Genomic DNA, 13,175 nt, shown 5'->3' on the forward strand with positions numbered 1-13,175 from the left:
TATTTAATGTCATTCATATCTGTTTTGAATCTTTGATAATTTGCTTTTACATGAAAACATACATAGTGCATAAAACATAAAAAATTCAATGGCTCAAATATATAGTTTAATTGTAGATGAAAGATATTTATGGAACAAGTTAGTGATTATTGATATGCATTTTTTATGAAACAGTTCTAAAAAGTTGCTACAAGAGAGAACCTAGAAAATGTCACATAGTTTGAACTCAGAAAAGCAGAAGTTAAATCAACCAAAGGTAAACAAATGCAGATAAAATAAGGGAAGAGTATTATTCACAGATGTAGTTAGTCTAATTAAAAAGGAAAATAATGTTGCTTGGAATATGTGAGTTAGTGCAAACTATTTCAGAAAAGGGGGAAAATGTTAATGCTTTTGACTAAATATGAATACAAGTTAAGTCATATCACACATGTGGTTCATTAAAAAAAAAAATACACAAAAAACAACAAAACAAGTTCTAACAAAACCTCACCATTTGCCTGATAGCAATAACCACCTGCAACAGGGAAATTTCGTTTTCATGGTAAACTTCAAAGAACACAGCACTCTTATTTCACTCATCCTTAGAAACCCACTTAGGAGCACTATGAATGTTAATTAATGAGAAAGTTAAAAGTTATCAAAATTTAAATTCAACATGAACATAATTTAAGGAAAGCTGCAGAAATCTACCACCTTCAACCATTATTTTAATTCATTTTCAAACTACACTGTGTAATGGAATCACCTATCGTCATATCAACCAATTTTATCACATAGGATGCAATAAAGCAATAGTGTAACTTTTTGTAAATACTCTCAAATGAGGCAGTATTTCCTTCTCTTCTCTGTTGCCCTTTGTACCTTAATTTAATTTGAGGACACAATGACTGAAGGGGGATGTTCTCCTGGAATGAAGTCATGCACTCCAGAGCAAGAGGTTGAACAACCCTAGGTTCCCACTATCATGCTGGGTCTCCTCAACTTTGATTTCTCAATCAATGGACTTTGTCTCGGGGAAAATTTTCTCTTTTTCAAAACTACATTAAGTGAGAGTATTGTGGGGTGTGTGTGTACTCCTGGGAGATGCCAGGAAAAAATGGAAATGGTGATAGCTGAAAAGTAGGATGACCATATCTAATATCGCAGAACTGTAAATGTAAAGATTGCAGACATTACTGTTATCCATCTATGTATCACAGAAGAAAGAAGACAGGGAACAAAAGAAGGGAAAGGAAGTAATTTACTTAAAAAACATTAAAAAGCAAGTATATACCATCTTCCTTCCCTGCCTGTCAAGCTGGTCAAGTTAGTCCAAAAACTAATTTACTAACTTCATTCTCTCTGTACTCTGTTTTAAACTTTCTACTTAGTTAAATATTACTTATTCTTGCATCTATCTTCCCAAAATGCATACATGATTAAAATCTTACTTTTCTGTGTTTTCCAAAAGACTGAATCTCCATCATTTATCACAAGATTTAAATAGTCAAATTAGGAAACTGAATGTCATTGACATTCAGACTTTCATTATTATACTTTCCTATATAGACTGAGACTTTTGGAGAGCAAGGTTCCATATTAATTCTTTGCATTATCTATTATCCAAATCATAGTACATACATTGTATTACACTTAAGCAATAATGCCTCTTTTTTTCACCAAATAGAAGAAATACCAAAACTTTTCTTTTTTTTATCTTGGATAACACACCACCACTACCTCTTTTCCTCATAAGGAATAATTAATAAATTTATGATGCTTAAATTTAGAAATTATAAGCAAAAGGTAGAAATATTTAATATTCTATATTATTTTCAGTATATAGAGAGAACACCCAAAATAAAAATAATATAGAAAAGAGTAAAAACAAATGCGTAAGGGTGATAATGACATGTATTTTAAATTTAAATATTCTTATAACAAATAAAACATGGTAATGTAAATTTTAAATAAAGTCTGGTTTTTTTGCCATTATTATAAAAGTATGATTCTGGCTTAGAAAATTTCTATTTTTAAGAGTAATTTTTATTCTTTTAAGTCTTTTTAAATGTAATTCACAGAGTCATCTATGATAGCAAGAACCCTGACTTCTTACAACATACTCTCATTTCAAAGCATTTCTCCAAATAAGTATTTAAATGTATATGAGATGCCATTCCTGGTACAAGAGCACAAAAAATAATATTTTTGCCTTCAATTAAAATGCAATTTCTATTTATAAAACAAATGAAGGTGGAGATAGAGAAGAACCTCTTCTCAAGCTTTATCTGATTTGATTCATTAATGAGCTTGAAGAATTACTCTCAAAATATGGCAAAAAATACAAAATATAATGTAAAAAATACAAAATATAGCAGGTGATAAGAGTGTATACATATACACAAAAAACTTACATGTAAAATTTTCTATGAGTTTACAAAGACAGTGTACTAACTCATAATTGTAACATACAAATATCCCTGCTTATCATACCAACTTTGATCAGTTTTTAAACAGATCCAGAGAAAGCATTAATATAAGACAGAATTTTTACAATTATACAAAGTATAAAAGGCTTAAGGCTTACAACTAACCATTTCTTGACACCATCAATCACTAAAAGACAACAGGAATGAATGGAAAAAGAAAATCTGTAATATAACAATAAGTATCAAAATTCTTTATTATTCATGACAGTTAGCCAGCTGGGAAGATCTACCACACTGCAATTTAATAAGCAGTTAAGCAACAAAGAAGACTTACTTCGATACTGAAGTACCCTCTGTCAACATAGTCCCCCAAGAAGAGGTAGCGGGTGTTGGCAGGAGATCCCCCCACTTCAAAGAGCTTCATCAAGTCAAAGAACTGTCCATGGATGTCCCCGCAAACTGAAAGAAACAAGTACAATTCATTTAGTGGTTACAGTATGCTAAAACTCTAAGAATAAAACCATAAGATTTCAGATCCAAAAGGAACTTACGGTCACCTTGGCTCAAAGATTCTTTTTTACAGAACAGGAAAAAAGAGACAGAAGCACTTTGCTTAAAACGCTCAAGTTAATATAATGGCATATCTGGCTCTTGTGTCAAATAATTAACAGATTAGCCTGAATGATCAAGATACTAGTAACAGTCATGGTTACTGTAATACTGCATCTAACAATTCTGTGTCAGATACCTCATTAAGAAATATATCCTTATTTTCTCATTTATTCCTAACAATGCCAAGAGAGTAATTCTTTCTTTGAAGAAAAAGAACTGAAAGAAAGAGAGGTTTCAAAGATTTATCATGATCTACACAGGGAGCTCTAGTGGCAAGAAGCTGCACTGCAATCCTGAAGGCACAGTTTGAGATCACCAGGCAACAACAAAGAAGAATGGACAATCTCCTCTCATGTGATTAACTGGGTCTGGAAACCTGCCAGAGGGTCAGCTATGGGCTGATTCCAACTCAACTGTACACCGCCAAAACAACAACAACAACATATGCGGGGAGCTCTGATGGTTTAGTAGCAAAAAGCTGGCTGCAATCTTGAAGGTACAAGGTTAAAATTCACCAGTTTCACCAGTTACTCCCTAAGAGATAGATGGGAAATCTCCTCCCATGTGATTAACTGCTTCTGGGAACATGTTGCAGGGTCTGCTAAATGCAGCGGCTGGTTTCAATCCTAACGTATACAAAAGCAGCTATAAATGACTTAATTACCAGTTAAGGTAACTGAGGCTGCAGAATATGGGTTGCAATTATTTAAAGAAAATAACATAAAACTGTAATATATAAAATGACAACCAAAATCACAATATTACAAAAAAAAAAATAACTTGTTGTGTACCACTGAGAAAGAACTCACCGACAGCAGGTTTTCAGAGGCAGTTAATCACATGGGAGGAGACTGTCCATCCTTTTCCCACTGAGCCCTAGGTAATATTAACACTAAGAACATTTTTGTTTTTGTTGTAGTTCAAATACAGAAGTCCATTATCATGCGGTAGCTATATAAAACTTAAAAAATACGTTCTCATCATTGTTTTTAATATTTTTGTGATGAGAGAATTTCAATGGCTTGCAAGATTTACTAGATTTTGGCTTAATAATGTAAAATAATAGCAATTACTATAAACTTGGCATGGAAAACCAAACACTCTGAAATTTGGTTATGATGTCTGATCTTCACATTATCACTTTATTGTAGAACAGACATACAAATCAAATCATATTGTTAAAGTAATGAGAATATTCAGCAAAGAAAAACAGCTTGCACTCACGCACACTTGCATGCGTAAGAACACATGCTGTTGTTAGATGCCAACAAGTCAAGTATTCTCATGGAGAACCTATGAACAACAGACTTAAATTCTGTCCTATCCTGCGCCATCCTCGTTATCTCTGACATACTTGAGACCACTGTCAATGGAGAGGATCTCCCCCTCCTTCATTGATCTTCCACATTTGCAAGCATGATGTTCCTTTCAAAGAACAGCCTCTCTCAACAAAATGCTCAAAGAATGTGAGATGAAGCATCTTTATCCTTGCCTTCAAGCAGTCTGGTTGCACTTTCTCCAAGACATTCTTTCTGCAGTCCATGGGATATGTAGCACTCTTCTCTAATACCCCAATGCAAAGGTTTCAAGTCTTCTTTGTCATCCATAGTTACTGTCCAGCTCATAGATGCATAACAAGTGGACTGATTATTCCTTAATTTTGGAGAAGTCCTTGACATTAGACTTTCCCAAGGCAACACATCTTTTTATTTCTTTTGACGGCTGGTACCAACGGTTTTGATTGTGAATTATTGTTGAAATCTTTGACAACTTCAAGATTCCTATTTACTACTATCTCAAAAATGGGTGATCCAGCAGAATATGGAAATTATAAAAAATATGAGTAAAATCACAAATGAATAATCCTGCTGAGAATTATCTGAAAATGACTAGTACAGTAGAAATATCAGAAATACAAGCTGGCTTTAGAAGAGGCTATGACATTAGAAACATTGTCATCAATGTCAGATGGATCTTGGCTGAAAGCAGAGTAGCAGAAGATTGTCTACCTTTCACTGATTATGAAAAGGCATCTGACTGTGTAAATCACAACAAAGTGTGGCTAACATTGAGAAACTATGTTCATACAAAACCTATACATGGACCAGGAGGCAGTTGTCAGAACAGAACAAGGAAAGATTGCATGGTTCAAAATTAGCAAAAGAGTGTGTTCTGGAAGTATTGTATCCACACTTTTTCAATCTGTACATGGAACAGATCATTTGGGAAGCTGGACTTTATGGAGTGTGGCACTTGGACTGGAGAGTCATCAACAACCTGCATTATGCAGGTGCTATAACCTTGCTTGTCAAAACTGAAGAGGACATGAAGTGCTTTCTGCAGAAGGTCAAAGACTGCAGTCATCAATATGGATTGAAGCTTAACATCAAGAAGACAAAGATTCTCACCACTGGGCCAAGTGGCAGCACTATGATGTATAGAGATGAGACTGAGGTTGTTAACAATTTCAGCTTGGATACCTCCACAATCAACATTCTTGGAAATCAAAAGACAAATTTCACTGGGGAAATCTGTCAATGACCTCTCCAAAATGTTAAAGAGCAATGATGTCAGTCTAGAGACTAAGGTGCAGGTTATCCAGGCCATGGTCATTACATTTATTTGCAATGCACCAGAAAGCTGGACAATGACTATGGATGACAGAAGAATCAATACATGAGAGTTGTGGTGCTGGAGAAGAGTTGTTGTTCAAGAAGAACAAACGTGTGTTTTGGAGAGGGAGAAATTATGGATCTCCTTCGAGGCAAGGATTGTGAAACTCCATCTCACAGACTTTGGGCATGTGGCAAGGTGCAACCAGTCCTTGGGGAAGGGATCATGCTGGGAAGGGTGGAGGGACAGTGCAGGACAGGACGACCCAAGATGAGATGGACTGACATGGTTACTGGGACAATGGGACTAGATGCGTCAGAGTCAGTGAGACTGGCTCAGGACAGGGCCAGATTCAGAGCTACAGTACATAGGGTCACTATGAGTCATAAGAAACTTGATGGCACACAACAACAATAACAACTGGCCCTTTGGTAAGGATTTTTATCTTTGTGATATTGAGATGTAATCCACCGTGAAGAGTGTAGTATTTAACCTTCCACAGTAAGCTTTTCAACTCTCCACACTTTACCAGTGGAAGTTGAGCTATCTATAATGTCAGTTGTTGAGTTCCTCCAATCTTGATTTTATATATACACACACACACACACACACCCACCCCTCTTCAGACAGCCCAGCTTCTCAAATTATTTGAACAGCATACAGTCTAAATAAATGTGCATATATACACTTTCTGGATTTTAAAATTTGTAGTGGTCCCTTGTGTGTTCACAAGTGTACATACACATACATGCACACACAGACACACAGAAAATAAAAGTGATAATTCAAGTAAAGCACATCTGAAAATGGAAGTACCTCATAGGGTTATTGAGATACACCAAAACCAATATAAGATAAAGAATTACTAAGGTAATACAAAACCAAGTGTTTAGATATTATAAAAAAATTTTTTTAAATCTCTTCAGAGATTATAGTGACAGCTTGAGAAGAGTTTGTGATGAGCCCAAGAAGAATGTTAATGTACAGTAAATGTTGAGGGGCATGATTGTAGTCACAGCTTAAGTCAAAATCCTTTAAGACAAAGGATTTATTACAAAGTTCTTATATCTGAGAAAATAATAATTTTTATATCCATCTTCAGTAAGTAATTAGGTGGTCATCCTAATGTATTAATGATATGGGTAAAGGCTGAAACGCATATTGCAAGGATAGACAGAAGGCCTCCCTTTACACGATAGCATAATCTGCCCTCTAGTCCCCTGCCTATCTGCGACACTGATGACCAAAGAGAAGGACAGCCCTAGGGACTCAGGAAGGCTGAGGCACACTTCTCGTGTGGTGGTTGATAGTCTCCAATTTTTCATGCAACTACTTTGTATCATATCCCACTTGTCTTTTCTGATTTTATCAAGTTTCCAAGTATGCGATTCTACTTTTCCAAGCCCTTAACCCTTTTTCTTTTTATTGCTTATTTTATATACCTTTTCTTTAAACGGAACTTACTGTATGTCTGTTATCTAATGACTAATATTCCTTCCCACTTCACTGACTTTGATTGTGCTTCCAGAACACCTAGATTTTACTAGTTTATTTTACCTTCATGAAAAGCTCACTTTTAATTAATACATTCTCGCATTCCTGCATACCTCTAGTTTCTCACTATTTTTCATTCTACACAGTATATTGCTAGAGGACAGAGGAGCTAACTATGATGCCACAGGCCAGCATATGAAAATGTAGAAATGCAATACAACATTCTGAGCATTCTGTGTAAACATCCACCCAGCGCGACGAGAATACATATCAATATTTTTGATGAGTAATTTATTTAAATGGCATATTTTTGTGAGTTTCTGACAGAAATGGGCATAGATGTACTATTAATGTATTTGAAACTTAATATAACATCTTTTTTAGAATAAATCAAGATGTATTTTTTTTTAATGTATGAAGATGAACTTTTTTAATACTGCATGGCATTAGTTGTGAAAAGTGAAAATGCAGTAGATTAGCACATAAGTTTCCATCTTCACTTGAGTGAATCTCAACAAGTTAAATTATAATCTTCCTTACAAAAATATTACAGGAATAAATGCTTATACAAAGTAAGCACCTTTACATATTCATCTCCAATATAATTGTATTCCAGATAATAATCACTTTTAACAATAAACATTTGAGAATATATGTGTATAAAAACTATTTTACTGAACAAAACTCACAGAAACTAATGTATAGTCATATACACTGGTGTGTGTTTATATGTGTGTATGTGTGGTATTGTTGTTATTGTTGTGTATTATAGAGTCAGAACTGACCCATAGCTGACCCTCTGGCGGGTTTTCAGAGGCAGTTAATCGCACGGGAGGAGAATGCCCATCCTTTTCCCACAGGGCAGCGGGTGGCCTCAAACAGCATGCCTTCAGGATTGTAGCGCTGCTTCTTGACACTAGACCACGAGAGCTCCCTGTGTGTGTACGTGTGTACGTGTGTGTGTGTGGGGGGGGTATCCCATATCTCATATATACATATTCAAACTCATAAATATTTAATATGTATGTGACTATACGTAGGAATCCTAACACATATGCTAAACAAAGTTTTGAAAATGTTCTCTGTTAGAAGGAAAAAAAATAATAATGGACAAAGGTTATTGGCGATTCTTAATTATTATTGATAACACAGAACAATAACCAAGGAAAATAGAGTGGTTTAGAAAAAATGCTAGTCTGATATCATTTAATTACAAAGCTGCAATCCATACAGATGTTCATTTTTTTATGTTATTTTATTTTTTTTTTAATTCTATTTTGTGTCTGTACCATCAAATCAGATCTGATTGGTAACAAGAAGAGATTGCTCCTCCTTCTCTGGTAGAGCATTCACCAGATGTGCATTTTTATCTTTATGTATAGTGGCAGGAAGCTTCTCCGTAATTCTGAAGGCACACGGTTTGAGTCCACCAACTGCTCCACAGGAAAAAGATGGGCAATCTCCCCTGTGCAATTAATTGCCTCTGAAAACCTGCCATAGGGTCAGTTATGGGTCGGTTCTGCCTTGACGGTACAAAACAACAACGACATAGTTAATGGTATGGACTTCTTAGTACAATGGGATAAGTTTGCTTTAATGCTTATAAAAATGTATCTATTGCATCTTTTTTTTTTCTACAGTAGATGCTAGACACTGTGGATAATTGTGTTATAATACAGACAGCAAAGTATATCAAATTTATTCTTTATATCTGAGAATCTGAACCATCTTAATTACAAACATATGTTGTTCCTGGAGAGACTATCCCTACAGAGATATATGTTTTAAGAATCTTTCAATACAATTTTTCCCATCAAAAAGTCCTCATTTCGTTTAATGTAGTTGGTCAACTCCTTATTGGGGCAAATTATGTATAACCATTGACACTTTTCCCATTCACAACTGTTCCTCTTACCCATTTGCAAGCTGATATACAACATGTGGTGATGATGATTTTCCTGAGAGAAATAGCTCTTTGTTTTTGCATTGGAGAAATAGAAACTCCCTCACAGATTGAGCAGTCAGACCTATTTAGTAAGAAAGCAGTTTCATACTTTTCCGGGTTATTCTGCTAAATGAAGTAAACAAACGGCTCTAACTGTGACTATTCTAACATGATATAGGTACAAATGGTGGAGGAGATACTAATATTTTAGGGTGCTTGTACTCTGTTATTTTACACTCCATCCAGAAAATACATTCATTTTGCCTAAATTAACAACTACTAAGTAAGCCTCATAGGGGATCTCTGAGGACACTGGTTAGATGCTGGCTGCTAACCCAAGGCACTACCTACCTCTCTGTAGTTTTGACTTCACCAGCTATTCCAAAAGAGAAAAATGGGACAACCTCCTCCCATGCTATTTATGGCATCAGAAATCCTGCTAGGAGGTCAGCTATGATAGGGTCTGAGTCAACAGCAACGAAGAGAGAAATAAGACACATAGGTTCACTGTGTGTCAGAGCCAATTCAAAGGTATCTAAAAAAACAAAAAAAAAAAGGGAACCTAAGCAATCAACTACTTCTATATACTTGGATTTTAATTTTATGTCCTTCTCTTGATAAATCCTAGTGCATTTTCAGTGAAATTCTGCTGAAATGCTTTCACACAAGTCTGGTCCAGTTAATTGTTGATCTAAGCTGAAGCCTATTAAAGTAGGGTACAGAATTATGGAGCAGCAAACAGTAAATTGACAGAGAATTTTCCTTGGAGGAGAGAACAACAGTTTTATTTCTAATACAGTAATACTGAAAAGTTAGTTGTTATGCTTGGAAACCACAAGATTAAAGGGTTCAAGAGTACAGAAATATAAACACACACATAAAAATAATTATATGTGTGTATTATATAATCCCGCACAAGGGGGAATTAAGGAATAGTGCTAAGTATTGGCATTAGAAAGGCACAAAAGAGGAATTCAGGACTTGACTCAATGTAAGTTACAACAAAGAAGTGATGTAGAGAAACACTGAATACTGATGGCTGTAATAAGAGGCTCTTTATAGTTAGTTGAATAAACTATGAGATAATAAACAAGTTGGACAATGAGACAGTCATAGTGCAAGACTAAGAGACTCTAGAACTAGGTAAAGAAGATAATGGCCAGGATATTGAGGATAAACAGATCTTTGAAAAGAGACTTTCAGGCAGAAGAGGACAAGTCTGAAAGAAAAGATGATTAGGACCAAGCTTTTGCTTCATGTCTCATCACTGACTAAGTGCTAATAGATACTTGGAATGGGCATGAGCCATCCAAATTGTACATGTGTAATGAGGGATGCAGATAGAAATCAACAAATCTACAAATAAGCATGTTCATCCTACAACAATTATTTTTTTCAAAGAATTGTTTCTATGTAAATTATTGATTGTTGTTTTGTGCACCTTTGAGTTGAAACCAACCCAAAGCTGACCCTCCAGCAGTTTTTCAGAAGCAGTTAATCGCATGGGAGGAGACTGCTTATCTTTCTCCCAAAGAGCAGTTGGTGGATTTGAATAGTGCACTTTTGAGTTGCCATAACAATTCCTTATCTTTAGGCCAACAGAGTTGCTTACAATACTGTTTATAAAATATAGACCAAAAAGGGAGCTCTGGTGGCCTAGTGGCAAGACGCTGCACTGCAATCCCAGAGGTATGCAGTTCAAATCCACCAGATGCTCTGCTGGAGAAGGAGGGGGCAATCTCCTCCTGTACCAGTCACATCTGATTTGATGGTACACGTAAAAATAATACAATAAAAAGTAAAAAAAATATATAGACCAAAGTGCACAGTACTGATTTTACTAAGATTTTTACTCTAGTATATTCGAAGCAAATAATAGTTTCAAACATATTCTGATTCAATTTCCACCCTAAGTATGCAATTACCAAGTGCATTAAAAAACATACACTGTAAGTACATTTGCAACGCAACAAACTACTTCTGAATTAATGCACAAACATACCTATTTTGTCCTTCCCCTTTTGCTTATTTCAAAGCAATTTATCAATGAATAGTACTGAGTCAATTACTTTTGTCACTAGTTAAAATGATAAATTGCATAATTTAAAGAAGTCTCATACAAATAAGGATGCTTGTGGAGAGAGGAATTTAGTGATAATAAAATCTGTCAAATATTAAATTGCAATTAAAAAGAAAATTTTTAATGATCAAGCATTATAAAATTACTTGAAAAGACTGTTAACACTATGATTTATAAGCCAAGTGTGTTGGGTTTTTTTAAAAATTTTCGACTCAATTACTTTTCCAAAAATATTTTTTTAGCTTCTTCAAAATACTGGCTTGTATCATCTTGAGAAACATACAAAAAACAGAATAACATCTTCTATAATTTTTTTCCATTTCATACTAAAATAAGGGAAAGTATATTTTTTTCCTTTTGAAAAAATGATATTGAATTGTCAAGCAATTTTCACCATTAGATATCCACTCTGATATTCAGCTTCATTTACTTTAACTTAGTATTTCTTTTTCATATTTTATTTTCCATGAACAGTAAGATCTTGAATGTTAAAGGACTAACTTTATTTCTAATTCAGAGCATGAGGGAATTGACATACTGCATTTATTTATTTCATTTCTAAGAGCTCAAGAAATTTTTAATTTTCCAAATATACTTTGCTTTGTTAACTTAAAACCCCAATGGGTATCACATGCATATGTCCCTTTCTTATTGTGATCACAGAGGCTTCAGTATTCTTTGTTGTTCCTGTGTACTGGAATAGCTCAAATATGTGTAGTTCATTAGCTGAATGGAAATGTATTAAAACAGGCAATAAATAACTCATAAGGTGTAGGCCATGGAATTTTATGAAAGTATCTGATTCATTTTTACAAAGTAAATATTTACTTTCACTATTCTCTCTAAAGAACACTGGTGACTTCATCTGTAGTTATTGTTTTGGGCAGGATATATTTCTAAAATATAAGTAAACCAAACAGTGGTAAAAAAGTCCTTAAATAATGGCAAAAGAATTGTGTATACTTTAGTACTATTGTGTTGCTGTTCTTCTAATGTACCATCGAGTTGAGTCTGACTTACAATAACAATATGAAATACAGATCTGAATTCTGTCCTATCCTGTGCCACTCTCACCAACTCTGACACACTTGAATCCATTGCTCATTAGCCCAGCAGAGTGCAAACAGTAATAGACTAAGATATGCAATTTTTATTGTGTATTATAATTTACAATAATTTCAACTTTTCAGTTATCTTTTTATTTTTCTTATTAATGCTGGCTAACAATTTAATGAAATAGCATATGAGCAAGAGCCTATCGTGATGAAGGAAGAAGTTCAAGATGCTTTGAAGGAAATAGCAAAAAATAAGGCCCCAGAAATAGATGGTATACCAATTGACGTATTTCAGCTAACAGATGCGGCTCTGGATGTACTCACCAAGTTGTGCCAAGAAATCTGGAGAACAAACACTTGGCCAACTGACTGGAAGAGATCTATATCTATATTTGTTCCCATTCCAAAGAAGGGTGACCCAGCAGTGTGGAAACTACGGAACAATATCATTGATTTCACATGCAAGCAATATTCTACTGAAGAGTATCCAACAACAACTGGAACAGCACATCAGCAGAGAACTGCCCGAAGTCCAGGCTTGGTTTAGAAGGGGTCGTGGTACTAGCGATATTGTAGCTGATGTTAGATGGATCTTAGCTGAAAGCAGGGGATACCAGAGGATTGTCTATCTTTGTTTCATTGATTAGGCAAAGGCATTTGACTGTGTGGATCATAACAAACTGTGGCTGACTCTGAGAAGAATGGGAATCCTAGAACATTTAATCGTGCTAATGTGAAACCTATACTTGGACCAAGAGGCAGTAGTTAGAAGAGAGCAGGGTAACACTGCATGGTTCAAAATTTGGAAGGATATATGCCAGGGATGTGTCCTGTCTCCATACCTTTTCAACCTGCATGCAGAACAGATTATCCTGGAGGCTGGGCTCTATGAGGAGAATTGTGGCATCAGGATTGGTGGAAGATCTATTAACAATCTGCGTTATGCAGATGACACAACCTTGCTT

At 35.1% G+C, this 13,175-nt stretch overlaps 1 protein-coding gene across 3 annotated transcripts in view; it reads right to left on the reverse strand.

Moving 5' to 3' along the window:
- Window positions 1-13,175, reverse strand: part of LOC102868820 (serine/threonine-protein phosphatase 2B catalytic subunit alpha isoform-like) — a 422,832-nt gene that overhangs the window by 99,020 nt on the left and 310,637 nt on the right. For all 3 annotated transcript variants that reach the window (XM_006893087.1, XM_006893089.1, XM_006893088.1), the window contains one exon: window positions 2,746-2,870. In XM_006893087.1, the coding sequence (XP_006893149.1) occupies window positions 2,746-2,870 (125 nt within the window). The remainder of the gene's footprint in view (window positions 1-2,745; window positions 2,871-13,175) is intronic.

The sequence above is a fragment of the Elephantulus edwardii genome, unplaced genomic scaffold, assembly GCF_000299155.1.
Source record: "Elephantulus edwardii isolate Elephantulus edwardi_28Jun2011 unplaced genomic scaffold, EleEdw1.0 scaffold00122, whole genome shotgun sequence".
Taxonomy (NCBI): domain Eukaryota; kingdom Metazoa; phylum Chordata; class Mammalia; order Macroscelidea; family Macroscelididae; genus Elephantulus; species Elephantulus edwardii.